General features: G+C 46.4%; 1 protein-coding gene across 2 annotated transcripts in view; it reads right to left on the bottom strand.

The window, feature by feature from the left end:
* Nucleotides 1–19447, bottom strand: part of adarb2 (adenosine deaminase RNA specific B2 (inactive)) — a 118308-nt gene extending 98861 nt beyond the window's left edge. For both annotated transcript variants that reach the window (XM_049027193.1, XM_049027194.1), the window contains exon 1: nt 19104–19447. In XM_049027193.1, the coding sequence (XP_048883150.1) occupies nt 19104–19206 (103 nt within the window). In that variant the 5' untranslated portion in view covers nt 19207–19447. The remainder of the gene's footprint in view (nt 1–19103) is intronic.
* Between the last annotated feature and the right edge of the window lie 776 nt (nt 19448–20223).

Raw genomic sequence — 20223 nt, 5'->3', positions numbered from 1 at the left:
TTGGTGAGCAAGGACCACCAGCCAGCACATAGCCAACGCCCTCCCCCCCACTCCCGCAGAGGCACAGCAGTGACATTGTGTCTGGGCAACGTCTCTGGGGACGTTTGGCATCACCGTGTTCAGAGGAGCGGCCATTCTGTGCACGAGATCATCACACAGTACAGCATGTCTCTGACCCGCCAAAGCACCCGGATTGGCAGGGTGGGGGGATACAGGCGCTCAGCACACGCGAAAGCATGTCGGGGTCCAGCTTTAAATACTCAGAGACGGAACCAGGATCCTCACAAACGAGGAGCTGTGTGATACAGACTTCATATTTAAAACGGATAAAACACTCCAAAAGCTTACAGTCTAATATATCACTCATCCGACATAACTTTAAGATGTCGCATAAAACGAATGCATGTTGTGGTTTTCTAATGCACGGTAAAAAATCCTGTTCTCTTTTATGGCTTATTTGCAGAAATGCAGCATATTTACAGCATATTAACGGCACATCTCGTAAATTCAGGTAATGGGAAGAAATGGAGTGTCTGCCTCATAAATGGCAACCTAAAGAGGAGCTTCAGCATTTTCTTGACCTACTGATGCAGAACACATCAAGTGTCAGGTTAGGGTATGCACTGAGTGATGGGCATGTCCACATGGGGGTGTCCACAGGGACACTTACACATGTGCGTATCCACACAGGAGTGTCCACACTGGAGCGTACAAGAAGGGGTTGTCTACACTGGGGCATCCACATGGGGGCATGAACACGGGCAACCACATGGGGGCATGAACACTGGGGCATCCACACTGGGGCATCCACATGGGGGCATCCACACTGGGGCAACCACATGGGGGCATGAACACTGGGGCATCCACATGGGGGCATCCACACTGGGGCAACCACATGGGGGCATCCACACTGGGGCATCCACACTGGGGCAACCACATGGGGGCATGAACACTGGGGCATCCACATGGGGGCATCCACACTGGGGCAACCACATGAGGGCATCCAAACTGGGGCATCCGCTTCGGGGCATCCACACTGGGGCAACCACATGGGGGCATCCACACTGGGGCATCCACACTGGGGCAACCACATGGGGGCATGAACACTGGGGCATCCACATGGGGGCATCCACACTGGGGCAACCACATGAGGGCATCCAAACTGGGGCATCCGCTTCGGGGCATCCAAACTGGGGCATCCGCTTCGGGGCATCCACACTGGGGCATCCACATGGGGGCATCCACACTGGGGTATCCACATAGGGGCATCCACATGAGGGCATCCAAACTGGGGCATCCGCTTCGGGGCATCCACACTGGGACATCCACACTGGGGCATCCACATGGGGGCATCCACACTGGGACATCCACATGGGGGCATCTACACTGGGACATCCACACTGGGGCATCCACACTGGGGCATCCACACTGGGGCATCTACACTGGGACATCCACACTGGGGCATCCACACTGGGGCATCCACACTGGGACATCCACATGGGGGCATCTACACTGGGATATCCACACTGGGGCATCCACACTGGGGCATCTCCACTGGGACATCCACACTGGGGCATCCACACTGGGGCATCCACATGGGGGCATCTACACTGGGACATCCACACTGGGGCATCCACACTGGGGCATCCACACTGGGGTATCCACACTGGGACATTCACACTGGGACATTCACACTGGGGTATCCACAAGGCGTGTCCACATGGGTACGTCCACATGTCATATCCATAAAGGCAGGTTCATGCAGTTGCGTCCGCACGGGCGCGTCAGGTGCCACATGTGGGATTAGCCGTGCGGCCGCTAACAGCACATACATCATACTAATGCGCTGCTGTCAGCCCCGTTTTCCCTTAATCAGGGCGCATCTGCGTCCCGCCGCTACTGCTGAAGCTTCTAAACTAGACACTCAAGTCGGACCGGCTCCTTTCCGCCAGCGGTGTCGCTGGACCGGCAGCTCGAACCTGCAGCACGATCCAGTATTAATGAGCAGCTGAGCAGAGCGAAACCATGCTGACAGCCAGCGACATGCACATTTACCGCGCATCTCAGCAGGATCGCTGGGATCGCTGATAAATCTGCTGTTATGATAACAGCCGGGCGCTACGGTCGGTACCTGGTACCCAGCTCACTATGCCTGACCCACCCCACCAGGGTTATAATTGTTACCCTGTGGCTGAATATGGGCCTTTGCCGTTTAAACGGGCGGGACGCCCAGGTGGCCTCCCGTCTGGTCATTTAGGAGGGGCGGTGGCGGCCCCCTGCGCTCGGCAGTCCCCTGCGACCCGGTGTGGCGCTCCGCTGCTCGCACTAATTGAAGCTGATTTCTCTCCCCAGCTGCCATGCGGCAGACGCACCCTGATTGCAGATAGATATCCAAGCATTACCAGCGTAAAGGGCTTCATTTGTTTCAAGGCTTCACACGCAAAGCGATACTCGAAGTCGCGGCGGCTGGAATGCAGCGGCCCCGACGCTCAGCAAAGCGGCTGACGATGTAAAAACATCCTTCCCCTTTCCTTTCCCGGGCTTCCTCTCAGCCAATCTCCACATTTATAGACTCAGGTAAAAGGAACAAAGGAAAAATGCTTTGGCCAGCATGAGGCTCCCCTGCGATGTCAGCACCTGCCCAGCCGCGGCCGTGAGAGAGTCCATCACCACGTCCGGCGTACCTCGCTCACCGCACCAAACACAGCAAGCTCACTCCATCCATCCATCCATCCATCCATCCATCCATCCATCCTCCCACATCCTTACCACCAGTCCTACTCAGGTGCTCAGGGTCGCTTACATTCTAATTCACATGTGAGGCAATCATGTAAACTGTCAGTAAAAAAAAGTGCAATAAGCATTAAACAATATGTGATAAAATTCACAGGAAAGCAACACGGATCTGCATTATGAGGCCTGTGCTTTATAAATGAAGAGACCTGTTAGTGCTTTACAAATGGACTTTTGTAGATTAACGTAAAAGCGTACACAAGTACCTCTGCATAAATCTGCAAATGGTGGATCAAAATTGGGTGTGAAGAATATAGAAATGAAAAGTGTTTCCTCCACATGCATCGCTGATAATCACCCATCTTCATGCGTTATGAATCTGGTACCTCAGAAAGGACCACTTTGTGTATTAATATTGGAAGTGGGTTGGAGGAGACAGGAAGTGAGTTAAGTGTCTCTGACATGGAACATTACATATATTCTCATTCAGTGATTTCTGTGCCTTACGCTCAAAACCTGACAAACGGCTGTGTTGTTGTTTGTCCCCCAGCGCTTGCTGTACTTTGTTCATGGTTGAGTGCAGGTCTTTGTATCCACAACTGCAGATTAAAACGGCGGGAAAACGAGCCGCTGACAAGCAGACAAATAGCCTGGCCATGGAAAGACAGGCAGGAACGACCCCTCCTCAGGTTATCACATTAAAACCTGGAGCGGGTCAGGCACACGAGGGGGGAGGCGGCGGTCACTGTCCCACTGCTCGCAGGGACCGGCCGACAGGAGAGCGTGCCAGTCAGTGGCTCGCGGGATGACAGATTAGCCCATCCACGGCGCGGGGGGCCGCCATCCTTCCCCGTCGCCCCCTCCAGATGGACCTAATTAAACTATTAGCCAATGAGTGAGGGCTGATGGCTCTATTAGGAGCCATTTTGTGCTTAAATAAACTGTGCAAATAGACTGTGTTCGTGATGAGAGTCCCGCACGTTTCCACCAGGCGTGCTGAGGAGGGCGCAGTGAGGTTTATCTAACCCCCCCCCACCCTGTAGGAAAGCTGGGAGGCTGCTCGCTTACACCATCCCTTTAAGGGAGCTATAATTTAGAATGAAATGGGGGGGGTGTGCTGTCTCAGAGGGACATTTTATCGTGCCAGTGACCCCGTTCATGCGCCTCTTTTATCTCGATCGCCCCAAATGTCCCATATATCCCAGCATGCACTCCATGTGATTCAGGCCCACCATTATTCACCCGCCCCCAGCCCAGATCCTCCTCCCGACTGTATTTCCCAAGCGCTGAAACCCCCCCACCCCCCATCCCGGCACTCGACGAGCCCGTTTATTGCAGGATTATCGCTGTCTGTCTCATCAAACACGCGCTGCTCCTGACGGACAGCTCACCCACCTGTAAAACTTTAACGGGGTCAGGATTTACATTTGACATGGGAACAGAAACGGCTTTCAGCAAAAGACAAGGGGGGAGAGAAGCCCCCTCCTCAGCCAGCTGTCAAAAGCAAAAGAATAGCCTCCGCATGATGGAATGTCAGATGTGAGCAAGTCAGATGAGATCTCCTTGTGTTTATCAATTACGCTCTAGACAGTAATGTGATGAAGATCACTCTCCCTCCTGAAGGCCGCACCTCTGTTAAAGAATCCGGACACGCAAAGGAACCCGATCCAATCCCCTCGATTCGCCCCCGAACACGAGGAACCCAACACGTGGTGGGTCAGTCGTTACGCTTCCAGAGGATGGGGGGGGGGAGTCTCACAGTGTGGTAAATAACAGGGATCCCGGATTAATCAGAAGTCAAACAGGTTCGGGAGAGGGACGCCGGCGGTGATTTTTGCACCATTTTACAGAAAGAGCAGCTGTTTATCTCCTGTCCAGAATAACAAAGCAGCCACCACTGCCCCCCCCCCACATCAGATGAGCTGAAATCGGGTTCCTTTCTCCTGACAATGAGATCCAGTGGCACAGATCTGTGCATCCCCCTGGTGATAGAGCACAGCTGTGAAGCTGTCCCACTTTCCGTCATCGGGCACTTGTTCCCCGCTCAGTCGTACCAGCAGAGAAGCAAAGCAGTGACAATGTTTCCCTCCCAGTATGGGTTCCCCCCCCCACCACTTCCTCCCAGAGTCGGATGTAAGACAACAAGCATCCCCGTCAAACCCGGCGGCCGAGGCAAACGTCAGGATCGCCTTGAACATCTGCTCCCGACGTAAATTCCCTTCTCTGATACTGCGGTTTGAAGTTTGATTTTTCTCCAGGGATTTGAGCTCAAGGAGCATCAGTGTGTGATTCTGACAGGCTTCCAGGCTGCCACAGCGAATGAAGGATAACATATGTTGTGTCTTTACGGTACATTCTGAGCAGTACTTTAGAACTGCACAGGGATGTTCAAACAAGGCGTCATGGGCCATTTCCTGTACTGCGAGTGGCATCCCCGCACATCTTCTCAACCTCTGCTGACGGAAACAGGAAGCCTCTTCTAGGCAGTGTGCTTGTTTTCAGGTCCACCTGCTTGCATGAGGTCTGTTAATGCGGAGGCTCGCTGATGGAGTCCACGGCTCCTGAAGACAAGCCGTTTCCGTGACACGTCCCAGTCTGGATCCCCACACGATCTGGCAGCTGTTTCATTCTCCGACTCTTAGCATCTTAGTTTGGCGCCTCCTATCCTTCTGCCATCCAGAAATACCTCCGACAGCCCAACCTTAACCCCTTCACCACCTGCAGGTGGCGTTTCAGTGATGCCACCTCTTCCCCCCCCCCCCCCCCCGCCCCCACGCCATGTTCCTGCAGTCCGACGCATGTTCTGCAGCACCTCTGCAAGCAGGGACCTTGGAAATGAGCAGCAGGAGTGGCTTCAGTGTGCTGCCACTTCAAGGTCACTCTTAATGGCATACGCAACGAGCGCCCCCCCGCCTCAGCCCCCCGGGCCCCACGCTCCGTTAACGCCTCTCCCCCTCCCCCCTCACACACACACACACACACACACACACACACTTGCAGTTCCCCCATTCCGTCTGTCAGCAGGCCTGTCACTTTAAACGCAGAGTTTAACCCCTCCTCCTTCCCCGGTGCATTTCTTGTCTCCTTCATCCATAGCAGATGCGTCTCCGTAGAAACACGGCGCTGGACCGTACAGCCCCTCCCATTGGACACTTAGCCACGCCCCTCATTCGTGTACCATCTCCTGTCATCCATCAGCCAGCTTTGACCATCAGTCCCCACCGCTGATCGAACCCCCCCCCCCCCCAACTTCCGTGCATTCCTACTTCTCTTAACCCCCGCCAACCAGTGGAGGACACTGGTAGAGACCAGCGTGACAGCTTTAGCCTGAAGAGGACAACTTAAACCGCAAGTCAGACAGACGGTCATGTCCATGCGTGTGTCACATGTGTGCATGCGTAACGTGTGACTGCCCGGGTGTCATCATCATTCCTGGCTTCATAGTTCCAGTCGATGTGCAATAATCAGCTGCTGTTTATGTAGCCTGTGTGTAAGAGCCTGAGAGATAGGAAGGGCCACCCACTGCGTGTAACACGCCCACTAACCGCGCAGGACTCTTCCCCGCAGCGAGCGGCGCTAAACGGCCGCTGCCACCGCCGCCGCCTTTGGGGATCACCGCCTGAAGATTGATTTCAGCCCCGGACTGCATCGTTAGCACCATTATTGCTCAGCGAGGGTGACTCGCGCGGAGGTTAACCATAAATAAATATATAACCCAGAGACACGTTGCAATAGCGCCCCTGAGAGCCTCCCGCCGACTGTCAATCTCATTTTAAAGGGCTAATTACGACAGGCATAACTTAGAACGACTGCTTAGCTATAAAGTCCTTGCTGTCAGGTGTAAACACGGCTGGCAACTGTAGAAGGGGAAAAGGAAAAGGGGAAATCGATGGACATCTGTTAATTTCTCCCAGGCAGAGCACTAAATTGAAAAATGGATTGCCCAATGAACCACAAATCTGCATTACGTTAAAAGACCAATACATTTCCACACCTGCTTAATAAATGATAATGGGCATTTTAATGGTTCGCTCTGGGCCTCCTTTTGCCAATAAGGATCAAAGTGTAATCTTTACTGGCTAGAGACCAAGCCTGCAGGGCTGTCAGAATGCAAACAAGCATGGGGGGGTGAAGGGGGGGTTAAAACAGGCAGAATCCTTAAATTCATTTGTCTCGCAACAAGAATAACATTTTAACATTCTGCAATAAATGGCGAACAATGAGCTTAAATTTTACTTTCAATGGTTTGCCCATGTGACCTAAACCGTGGTTCATGTATAATAAACATAGCAGTATTTCTCAGAATCTGCCTCGTTTAGCTGTTAAAACATATTTGTCCTGCATTTTAATGCATGTAAAACATTGCGTCGCCCACAGTGTACCAACACTCATCACCCTCGTTATCATCAGGGAGTTTAAAAGCCGTGAAACCAAGAGGAAAAGTTTCTGTTGGCCACCGTTCAAACAAAATTTTCCATTATGAATATTTAAATGATTTCTTAAAAAGTAGAAATGCGTATTCAAAATTAAGGAGCATTTTAGGGGTTAACAGGTCAAACAGGGTCTTTCTTACTGATCATTTTTAAATGCTTTTTGACAGCCGCATGTCGCATTGGAGACACCCTTCTGGCCTCTAACAGAGTGGTGCGTTTACATGTCCAAGCTGCACTTGCAAACATGTTTCTTCATAATTGCGAGCAGCGTTCCCCCTGAGCGCAGTCATTCTTAATTACTCTATCCCCGGGCGGAATCCGCCACAGCATGTTGTTTGTGCCGCACCGAGAGTGAACACCCATCTCCAGCAGCTAGCTGTCAGGCGGCTCCGGAGGGAGACCGTGCCAGAGTGGGGCCGGGGGACCTCGCTTTGGTGGGGGGGGGGGGGGCACAGTGCTAATAGCGTCTCACAAATAATGGATCGGTGGCGTGTGTCTGAAAGTGTATGTGTCTGCAGGCAGTTAAAACCCAGCCATTGACAAGGTGCGGGGGGGGAAGAGTTTGTAGTTCAGCCAGGAGGGGGGGTCAAACTGAGAAGGTTAAACAAAACGACCCTCTGTGGATTGTACTGCGGTTTCACAAGGTGGTACCCCGGCCAATTGAATAACTCCATGTTACTAAATAAGGCTGCAATGCAAGAATACCCTCCATAATTACTTTCAGGCCGTATTTCAACATAATACACTTTACTGAAACAGTGCTTAAATCCTTCATTATTACAGAACCACTGAATCTAACAACTAATATAATTGTAGAACACTTTAACCTTAAGGCTCTACATTAACTTGCATGTTTTTTAACCATTTACATTTATAATCATTTTTTTCCTGTTCGGTTCCACCAAAGCCAATCTATGCTGAAATAAAGAAGGTGTGGCCAAAACTAGCAAGTGAGCAGTTCAGACGTTCGACGCAACCACAGATGACCATGCAGATCCTTGCAGACGCACACAGACCCTGAATGAAACTCACAGACCCTTGCAGACCCACGCAGATCCGCGCAGACCCTGATAAAAACCTGCAGACCCTTTAAGACCCACGCAGATCCTGAAAGAAACAAGCAGATCCACACCGACCCAGAGACAAAATCGCAGACACGCGGAAATCCGCGCAGACGCTTTCAGGCCACGCAGACCCTGAAAGACCCTCAGGAAGCACTCAAACCACAATGACCACTTACAGATTAGCAGCTTTAGTCTCGCAAATGATGCCCACGGTGGGAATTCAAGCCGGTCAAAAGCTCACGTGAGACCACCTGCTTCCCAGGACCAACAATCTCCCACCCCCCATGAGGAAAAAACACAATGAGGTATCACTGCTGGACATTTTGAGGGGCTTATAGCAAGTTTCGCTTGTACATTAACCCAGAGGGGAAGCCAAGCCTTCATCTCACTTGCAGATGTTCTGCTTCCAGTCGTGGTCTCAGGTTTTTACGACCAGCCTGCCTCCCTCCCCTTCCTCTCCTCTGCAAATATGTTTTGTTTAGAGTCTTCGCCCCCAGCGCCTGTGTCTGTCATTGCTTAACGATACTTCAGCATGCAGGCAGTGGTGCCATCTTTCTCGCAGGAAACCATGCCACTGGTTGCATTATTTACGCAGCGATGATGTGGATGATGGTCCTCGGGCACACAGGTGATGGGCGTATAATGACGTTTGGCCGGGTGGGCGGCCACTTCCCAGTCGACAGCTCCCTGTTGCTGGTAGGCGATTCCCAAACACGTACCAGGTAAAAAAAACCATCACCAAGCCCTCGGTTATTTCTAATTAAAACAAAGGCCGCAGCTTGAGGGAGGTGCCACAGAACAAGAGGATTGTCATCATCATCATCACCATCATCATCACCATCATCACCATCATCATCACCATCATCACCATCATCACCATCATCATCATCACCATCATCACCATCATCATCATCACTTTAAAGCAGGATTTCAGTCCAGTGGTTCACTGTTTCATCTCAGGGTTTTCCCACCGCGAAGTGGAACAGGTTGATGGAATACTTCATTAAGAAATTCACGCACAATAATCTCACGCATTTCCTGGACAGGATGTTGTGATTGAGAGAGTGTCACATTCCCGCCTGTTCAGGTCAATCACGGTACGTCGCTGTGTCCATAATGGATGGCTCTGACATCAGAACGGATTTGGAGATCGCTGGTTTGGAGAAGATCTGAATAAGCTGTGCATTTTTTTTTGTGAATTTGTGCAAGGACATAACTTTGATGTATTTAAGTAGCAGTAATTTTAACGATGGACAGTCTACAATGATGTAATGGATATAACATACACACTCAGTGGCCAGGTCATGAAATTCTCCTGCTTGTTAACACAAACAGAATATAAACACAGCACACAGACAGGGTCAAAAGGTTCAGTTACTGATCGACTGAACATTAAAACAGCTAACATACCTGATGTACAGTAAGCGATTTTATACACAATTATGATTGTTGGAGGTTCCAGCACCTCAGAAAAAGTCACCCCCCCCCCTCAGATTTCCATGCATTATGGTGTCCAGAGTTCACAGAGAAATGGTGCAACAGACTGGGGCTGGAAACACCTTGTTAATGAGAAGGTCAGAGGAGAACGGCCAGACTTGTTCGAAGCTAGCAGAAAGACCATAAGTACAAAAATACCAGCCCAGGGTAAGAGTGGCATGCAGAAAGGCACCTCCAAACACACAACTTGTCAATTCCTAAAGGCAAAAGCAGGTCGTACCCAGTACCAGCTAGACAGAGGTGAACATTTCAGGTTCAGAAAGCAAAAATCCAGACCAAGATTTCATCTCAACCAACCAATTGAGCATAAAGAGTCACAGAGACTCAACTGGTTGGTTGAAACAAAATCTTGATCTGGATTTTTACTTTCTGAACCGTAAACGTCTGCATCTGCAGCTAGAGCTACCTAAAAAAGTTTATTTTTGTTATTTTATTTTTTATCAGAACTGAATAATTAGAAAGATGCTCTCACGCAATAAAAATAATCTAGGTCTTTCACATCCCTTAATCTAAGAGAGACTAGCACTTTTTCCTTACACGTGATCAGTGGGTCATGCAAGGCTAGCATTAGAGTCTGAAAGGTGCCCTTAGACACCCTGGAGGACCCCAGGGCAGGTAGCAGCCCAGTGCGCCCATGCTAACGCACACTCCACATTCCTCTGTACCTGCCCGTCTACCTGCGTCTATTGTGCTTCTGGCATTTGACTTTTCGATAATTAGCCCTACAGGTAACAAAGAGTGGCCAGGGGAGTTGGGGGGGTGTGGGGGGACGGGTGGGGAGTGTCGCAACAGCGGTGTAAACAAAACAGGCCTGATTTAGTAAAAGCCAGAGGACAAAACCAAATAACAGCAAATCCCTAAATACCTGCCAGCCTGGCACATTAAGCGGGCGCATACTAACAGGCCCTGGCACGGCACAGAGACTGCTCAGCCCCCCCAGGGGCAGAGGGGTGGAAGCTGGTGAAGACGAGGGACGGCCGATTTTGACAGCAGAGTGGTTTTCAAGCCGCAAAGCTCGCTGACCATTGGCAAGTTGGTTTACTACCACTGATGGAAATAAGTGGTCCTCAACGTGACTGTCTATTAAGAGGCAGCATGGAGGTATTTTCCACAGGAAAGTCCTTTAAATTCAGGAAGGGCAGCTACTCTTCCTGAGACAAGAGTCTACAGCACAGCATTTCCTTAAACGACAGCAGGAAATCCCTCCCACACTAATATTTCCAGTCTAGCAACTGGAATAAAATCTAATACATCAGAAAGAAAGACACAGCGGTCAAAATGGGCTTTAAATGCGGAGTTAAATCTAAACTAAAGTGGAAGGAGGTTTTTTAAACACCTTTTAAAGGGATTTGGTGGATAAGCCTATTTTTTTTACCTAAAGGATTTTAGAATCAATGGATGAGAAAGGATTTGTTGGGAAGACCCAGAGGGGGGACGTCTCTAATGCGGCATGTGAGGGGAATCGTTTTAACAGGAAGTCCTCCGCGTTTCAGAGCTGCGTTTGCATCAGGAACACTTGGCCCGGACGTTCAGAAGACACATCAAAGTCTCCTCAGCTAAAATTCTGATGGGCGGGTGGTGACCTCCCCAGATTTATGACATACTATCTTTCGGGATTACGGCACAGCGGGATGTTTTCCCAGAATATGCATTTTCAGGCGAACCATTTAAAATAAGGCACCTCCGAATAAATTAGAAAATACTGTGGCTGGCTGTTAGTCAATTTAGTTGATTATAACCCTATATAACTCCTTTACAGTATTTTAAAAGCTGCATCATTTTATGTATGGGCATGTATTAAAATAGTAATTATGTGAAGTAGCTGTGATTTAAAACACCCTCTGGAAAAAAAATCAGCAGTAGCATAGCAGTAGCATGAGCGTGACATGCATAAGGTGCGAGCTGAATCTCAGCGGTACAGACGCGCAGCACAGCGAACCGTCTGGGAAGGAGCAGAAGCAAGACCTTAGCGGGAAATTTAGCGGTAACTCCGGAGTCAAATCGGGAAAGAATGAGAACCTTGTTAACAGGCGAGCTGGGATTCTCCCAGCCACATGTAACCGTATCAACACGGTCTCATATTTTTCTGAACTTTGCAAGAGATTAAGCGTTTCAGTCATTGGCTGGACGGCAGAGACAGCCTTACTGCGCGACATATCAAACTGCGAAAACACAGTCAATGGGTGTCAGACGGTACACCAGGATAGCCTGTGTGGTTAATATGGCTCATCCAAGATTATTATTGTATCTAAACTATCTGGTATGTGTGATTTCCAATATGAGTGCGTGAGGTACCCTATCCTACAGGAAACTAGACTTAGGTTTTTATTTCTGGAATTATCTCATTGCATCTAGGTCAACAGCATTATGAACAGAACCAAAGGCACACCTTAGAGAGCTAGGAAGTAACATGAAATTAGAGGGAAAGGAGGTATAACAGGTGCAGAAAATAAATGCAGAAGCATTTTGACATTTTCACACGCAGATTTAAATTTACTATGAGCACCATATTAAGATAAGCATTGAAAATTATACAAGAGAGAAAAAAAAACTAAAATTAAAGCTAAAGATATTTCCTCGTGCCCTTGTACTCCTTTGGTAAATTGAAAACTAGAATTATAAAAACCCAGGAGGCAAAGCGGTACACTGCAATACACAGATACTACAAAACTTCTAACTGCAGTTACACCACAAGCAGTATGTGAATTAACTTGCGGTTTTAACATTTTTCACCACTTGACATTAGTTTTCCATCATAAGAAGTATTTAGTATGTCCTGGAAAATTCATCTGGTACCTATAAACGTGGTAGGTGAAAGTCAACAGTTAGAACGACTTCCCAAAAAATTGCAGACAAAACCAAATTTTTGGCCTTAAGAACAGAACATGATTTGCTATCCGTTGGCCACCGTTCATTTCACGGCAGTGTATAGTCTAAATGTTTAATTTGGAATGGTGTGACATCAGACTGCTTAAACACTCGTCACCTAAGGTCCCCAGATCCAGCGAGGAGGCTTTCCGGCATGTTAATAAAGCTGGAAAAAAGTGCTGCGTCGCTCTATCAGCAGGATTTAAGGGAGATAAGACACCCAGCAGTGAACAGTGCAAGACTGCCCAGCATGACCATGCAGACCGTAACCTTGGATTCATACATTCACCCCTCCTCCCCAGCACGGCTGAGGTGATTACCGTAATAGCTGAGCTGTGTTATTGAGACATTTCAGCATGAAATTTGTTTTTCCTCACTGAACTTTAAGCAGAAATTCAAGTGCCAAGTCTCATAAGCCAAGAGGGGCTATTAAGCGATAATTACTAATTATGCTAATTTGCAAAGTTGTGCTATTCCATCCCTTGGTCATTTTATCTGTGGTGTGCTCCTGAGAGAACAGCCACCATTCAATGTTAATAACCTTTTTCAGCCTCAGCTAAACGTTCAGTGGAGGACAAAGTGTCCTAAACTGGGGAATATTTTACAGTTAATCAGGATGTGACTATGAAAGCGCCTTGACACCAGGCAGCACACACTTATGGAAACGACCTTCATTAACCTCACAATCACCAGGGGTGTTTAGCCATATTTTAATGTTATTATACGAAATACGAGAAACACAAACAGCCACTTACCACCATGATGAATCTGGAAAGCCGATGTGGTCCGTTTCGAAATCAATGCGGCTCATGAAATATATTAATAATATTTTCCCAAACGCACCCACTGAAACAATTTATCCCTTTTAGAAAGTCACACCTCCAATTTAAGTCATTACTAGTTTTTATCTATCTATTTTTAGAGACGGATTTTAGGAAGAGTTCAATGGTGATTCAATGTGTGCATGTCAATATATAACTTAAATACATTTTGGTATTGTATGCATTTTCTTTCAATACTTGGTTATATATTTTGTGGTAATATCTGCGTATCTAACCTTTGCTATAGGGCCCCCCAAGCAGGACACAGGTACGTATCTTAAGGCAGTAGAAAGCGTCCGGTGATCCCAACCCACACCAATAGAAGCGAGACTGTCGAGGGTGTTAAACCGCGAGAAAGATTCGGATTCGGATCGGGATTCGGATTAGGACTTGCCGGTGAGTAATCCGGCTTTTCATTACTACACATCGCGGCATCTGTGTCACATTTGAGGGACCAGCAGCGGGGGCTGCTGTCACTATCCCCTCAGCAAATATCTGAAAACGATCTGTTTTGCCACCGAGGGACGAGAGATTCCCCTTCCTGCCCAAGGGCTCAACTTCATGTTTGTGGCAGAAAAGTTTGTTTTTTTTTTTCACTTGCAGGGGCAATTCATCTGATTTACTAACCATGTTTCGAACGGATCGCCGTCTGGCTGCCTGGAAATATGTTGACCTGGGTCTGTGGCTGTGGCACTCCTGGAAAACCCTTCCTTTGGGAGTGTGTAAAATGTAATGGCCATATAAATTATGTGTCTCCTGGAGACAGCGCCTGTGTGGCTGCTATCCCTTCCTCTCTCTGTTCAAGCAGGAGGACGCTGTTCAGTACCATCGGTTGCAGTGCCCCCCCCCCTTTTTTTTTTAAACGTGTTGCAGTTTCCTCATGACGAAATCCCTAGCTTTCAGAGGAAAGAAAAGGAAAGACACGGAGATCACTAAAGTGAAATACGCTGGCGTGCTATTAACATGTACATTACGGGCTCCCAGCAATTAGCATGGAGAAATGCTATGTTGTTCACAGGGTGAACACTCAAAACATTGAACATACTTTAAAATCTTTCCCCATACACATTAGAAGACAAGCCAATTTCTTTATATATATATATATATATATATATATATATATATATATATATATATATATATATATATATATATATATATATATATATAGACACTGTCCCATATATTGTTTGATTTTGTACAGAAACAAAAAGCATAGGCCTGTACAAAGCCTCTTCCAAGATGCAGTTCCTTAGAGCACAAAGGCACTCCTGGTGCTCTGACTAGTTGGAGCAGTGAAAAATACAGTGTGATTTAGAGACTGATGACGTTAATGATGAAATGCTGACCAATGTATTTCCCCTCTGATTCTTTCTGTGGCTTGACAAATGGTGCGCGGAGGAACCTGTAAATCATGAAGTGAGTCCGCGGCGCGCAGACGGGGCAGCGTCGGGGTCATTATGAGAGAGGACACACCGTGTTAACGCTTTTAAGCCGTGCATTTACATTTAACTACGGAACAGAAGCCTGCCACGGGGTTTCGCCGAGCTAAATTTCCACGAAAATTAAGTTTTTAAAATTATGTTAAAATATGGCAGTCAAAAAAATGCCCCAGTTTATTTTCGTTTTCATAAACCCCAGACTGCTAATGTTGCTCCATTGTCCAAAAAGGACAATAGAGCGGGAGAGACTAATGAAATCAACATTAAAATCTGCTTACTGTATTTCCTTTCAATATACAAATACGTTTTAATGCAAGAGCTGTCATAAAATAATCTGCAGCATTTGCTGGGGATTACTCCATCGAATACCATATCCCTGTAATCCGAACACTGTCCCATTGCCAAAAGCACAATAAAAACCATTGTCTGGCCTTTCAGTATGATTAATATATATTAAAATATCACAAAGAATTATAGTACCATCCTTATTATTATTAAAAACATTTTTAAAAATCCGTTGATGGATCATCTATTTCCATACTCGGAAAAAGCGTCTGTTTGAAATGGAATGTCGCAGAGAAGCGTGTGAGCCTGCGACTGTACGATCAGATAATCTGTCCCTATAATCACGTCTATCTGCTGTTGTCCACATAACCGCTCAAGCAGGTACGCGCCTGACATACACAAAGCCAAGCGCGGTCTCGACGCGCGCGTTCACAGTACGCAGACCAGGGCTTTGAGGTACCGAAGGGAGAGGCACTTGGAGGTCAGAGAGGGGAGGCCGATCACCCCATCAACATGGCAGACAGAAGTGGTTGGAGAGGCGACGCCACACGCTGCTGCTGCAAAACCAAAATAGTTTGCGAGTTTTTTCCCATGTCCGGCTGGGTTATCATTCACCATTAAACTTAGAACTGTAATGATCACAATGATAATAAGGAAAATGAAATCAAAATTTAAATTGTATTATTCTTCTAGTTACAAGGAAGCCAAGTTGTACCGTTATATATAATGATAGACACACAAACCGTAATTTTACTAATAGACGCACTGTGTCATTGTAAAATATCCATCAGTATAAATGAGCAATGACGCAAGTCACTTTAGATAAAAGTAATAGATAGGCTAGTAAAATAATCTAGGCACTGTTTATTTTGACGATGCAATAAAACGGGTAATGAGCACTCTGGGGCTCAGGTAACTTTTACACGGCGCCGCTATTTGTGGGCCGTCCAACGATATCAAACTGAATCAGCAACAGTGATAAATTGCCCATTTTAAAGTATAATGTGATACTCTGAAGCATGTCTCCCGCTAATGTGCATGTGTTTCCCATATTCATATGCAAAGCCTAATGTTGTGTAACCAATTCTGTCATTCCATTATGTAAATACATTTTCCTCAACATTATATTTTATGTTTTGCCGTTCTCGCCTAAATTATTTGGGTGTTAATATCGCAGGCTGTGGTGAAGCTTCAGTTCCCTGCATGAAACGCAACATGTACCGTGACATGCTGGGGAAACATAATTTAACGTCCCATTGTCACAAGAAACTTTGTCTATTGTTTCTGTAGGATTTTGAAAATGTCGGCTGATGGAAAAGTATCATATGTGCAATTTTTCTTGATTTTATTTTTAGCCAAATGGGAAATACTCAAGTGTTAATGGCATTAATCATGGCTCTGAATTTAATATTGCAAGTTATAAGGCTCCAATCGTGCCTTTGATTGACACTGCATGAATAGCTTCATTTCAACAGTACATACTAAAATTACAGTCAATCCAAAAAAATAAACTTTAAAATACAGATCAGATATATGACGAAACACATTTTGTTTGAGTGATTCAGCTGCAGGCTGAGCCCAGGTGACACAGATCATGAACAAGTTCCAGCCATTAGGTCTGTTTTTTTTTAAATAATTCAAACTGACAAGCATATCGTGCAGAATTTGAGGTGTGCCGCTCGGCCCGGAAGATACCAAAGGCCCTGGCCATCTCCCAACATGGGATTGCTAAAGGGAAGAATGGCCAAATAATGGGTAAAATGGCAAAGAAATCCTACGGAGCGACAGAGGGGACAAACAGAGCCGGGTGGCGACCAAGCCGATCAATTACACATTATCAGAAGAGCCAGGCGTTTCCTGCATCGGTCAGGGAGCACAGTAAACGGCAACGCTTCAGCATGCCACACAAACCCGTCACGGAGATGAAGTTGCGGCCCTGAACCATTGCGGACATTCATTACTCTGATGGACAGGTGCGGGGTCCCATGGGCGGCCATTGTGCCAAATTTCCGTGCCGCTTTCCGTGTTTGTGCGTATGCATGGGGTAAGCAGAGACTTGCACAGCTAACAGGCCGGGCGTGCATCTACTAACATGGGTACTGCCTTTGTAATTCAACAGCTCTCAATGTCCACCATCTATAAATGCCAAACATCTGTAGATGTTTCCATGGAACTGTCTTTCAACGTGTCAAGTCCAGGCTTTCCAGCTTTCTGAGCCAGCCCCAATGGGCCAGGATAATCAAGGAAGATCCGGAAATGAAACGGTGAAAGTGCGGAAATTCAAATATTTCAAAGGAGGGCATTTAAACCTCAGGCTGCTGCCCTGTCACGCGGGAATATTTGATATATGTGGCAGGTGGGCAAACCATTGTGATATAACTATCAGGAATAGAGTCATTTAAATATTTACAGTGTCACAAATGTGAAGATGGTTTAACACTTTTACTTTTACACTGCAGCACACTGGAAGAAAAGCTATGTGAAGAGTAACTATAGTTTAATATAGTATAGTTTAATAACATGATTATTTCTTACAAAAATGAACTTTGTATGATGGCGTTCTTGTATGAGGTTCATTATTATTATTATTATTATTATTATTATTATTATTATTATTATTATTCACCTCTGAAATGTTCACCTGCATTATGATTTTTCTTGTTTAGAATCAAAAGCTATTTTTAAAGTCCCGATTTGCTGAAAACTGTAAACTCATCAGCAGTAAATTTGGACGTTTCGAAAATATAGTGCGATTTAAATAAAGTTTATACAAAGTCACAAAATACAGTGCGGGAAAGTCAAATGGTAAAAAACAACCCAAACAACCGCCTCAAACGGTCAACTAACAGGTCCAAACGCACTGTTCTCTTTTCTTATTTGTTCTTAAAGCAATATATTTAAATATATACGTGTGTGTGTGTGTGTGTGTATACACACATCCATATATGTGTATGTATAGTAGTGAAACTAATAAGCTATCACATGAAAAAAAATTACTAAATGGCTGTATGAATAGATGTATATAGTTTAAAATTATAATTAAAAGAAACATTTAAAAATCATCCGCCCAGTGGTGTTGTAAATAGTTACACCGAATATAAAGATTAAGTTAATATAAAATGTAATGAGAAAAGTAAGCTAAAAAAAAAAAACATGAACAGAGATTAAAGTGCTATTAAAAATGAAACATGCAAGAATGCCCCGACGTATAAGGTACAGTCTACAAGGCGACTAGGCTGTTTTCCATTGTATATGTTTAAACAGCTTGTTTCGGGACTGACGCTTGCAGGTAAATTTCACGTGACGCGTTTATTCCACAATTAACAATAGCCCAATTCAATTTATTAAGAGAGGCATTTGCTGCGGAAACTTTAGGGGGAGTTTCCAATTTTCATTAAAAAGGATGTAAAAAGTTCTAGCTGGTTCGGAATAACAAGCGACATGCTGCAATTAAAGGGGGTGTTAATTGGGCGTCCCCGATCGCGCGAGTGTTTCCCAGGAGTGACAAGCGCTAAGAATAAGTCAGCCCATTTCCCGGCCACCTACGCGCACGATCTCTAATAATAATAATAATAATAATAATAATAATAATAATAATAATAATAATAATAATAATAAATTCGTTCAGAGCAGCCTGCCCGTGGATGGTAAGATAAATGGACACTGAACAAACCTCCATAATATACAGACAATCACAACCTGATGGTGATTAGTTAATGACTGTAACAGTGTTTTCAATATGGAATTTGCCCTTTTCGGGGGCGATTACGGATAGCGGCTGTTTCTAAAGCACAGGTGGACATTTATTGATTTATGGGGTATGTCGGACAAAGTGCCAAAGTGACACGGCGAGGACGCGACGTGCCGCGATGCCCCTGTCTGACAGCGCTTAACCCGCTTAAATGTCACCTCCATCGGACCCGATTCGCGGCGAGCTGTGTTTGCGCTATAAAAGTTTACCTTTTCTCTTTGACCTCCTCCTCCGTCTCCTTTTGAACTTGCATTTCAGCTGGCTGCTCGGAGCGCCCGGAGCGCGGCTGCCGTGGCCGAGGACCGAAGCCATCGTGGTGCCTCCTAAGTAGTTCAGCTTCACTTTGCGGTCTGGGGCGTCCCTCGAAGCCGCTGGAGATGCTGCCTTTCTCTTTATTCCCCCAGTCTTAAAGGGTGTCCCTCTCGCAGATTGAGGAGCGTCTGCTCGATCACGCCCCCCAGACTCCGCGCGTTGGCTGCGGCGCGCACTGCCGCTCCAGGCGCTCCAGGTTCTGCACCTCTGCCTTTTTGGCACCAGCCACTTTGAATCCGACCATGCAGGAAGCCCATCTATTTGCTGCCGCAATTTCTAATTAGACCCAATCATGACGGCGTGCAGGCTGTGACATCAGCGCCGGTACCGCTACCCCAGCACCACCCCCAGTCGGGCTTGCAAACTCAGCTCGTATTTGGGGGCTGAGTGATGGGTGATCAGCGTCCCGTTGCCGAAGATGTGTCCTGCGTTTCTGCTCCAGGCGCGCCGGCTGGAGCATTTCAGGGCTCTGCGGCTGAGAGTGAGCGAACACGCTTATATTCGCCTTAATATGAGCTCGCAAGTTACTGAACCTTTATTTCGTTGTCTGACTCCACAGTCTTTCCCAAAGCGCTGTTTCAAAATACCGAATATGAATACTGCCAGCAAACACAGCGCAGTCGGGTTTATTGACTGGGCATGTAATATCGCCACTAAAGTTCATTATTATTTATGATAATTTATTAATAAATATGTATAATTCCTATTATTTCTCCTGCTATAATATTAGGATGTCACAGCATATCCAGTAAATATCTAGGTAAAATATTTCCTATACAAATTATATTGTAAACAATTAAATGTATAATTTATCTTTTATAATCGATAGTTTAATAGGGCAAAAACACTGAAAGGTAAAGTAGGAAGGATATTGTGGTGAGGGAACTTGACCTGAAGTGACAGTTTACATTCCATACTGAGTTCATGATTTTTAAATCACAGCGGCTGATCTCTTGACTTGCATTTTTGCGTTCCTATCTCGGTGAAGGAGATTGAATTGGAATTTTCTGACATTCA

Source organism: Brienomyrus brachyistius, chromosome 1 (genome assembly GCF_023856365.1).
Source record: "Brienomyrus brachyistius isolate T26 chromosome 1, BBRACH_0.4, whole genome shotgun sequence".
NCBI classification, from domain to species: Eukaryota; Metazoa; Chordata; class Actinopteri; order Osteoglossiformes; family Mormyridae; genus Brienomyrus; species Brienomyrus brachyistius.
The sequence above is the reverse complement of the archived record's forward strand: the minus strand, read 5'-3'. Positions and strand labels throughout refer to the sequence as shown.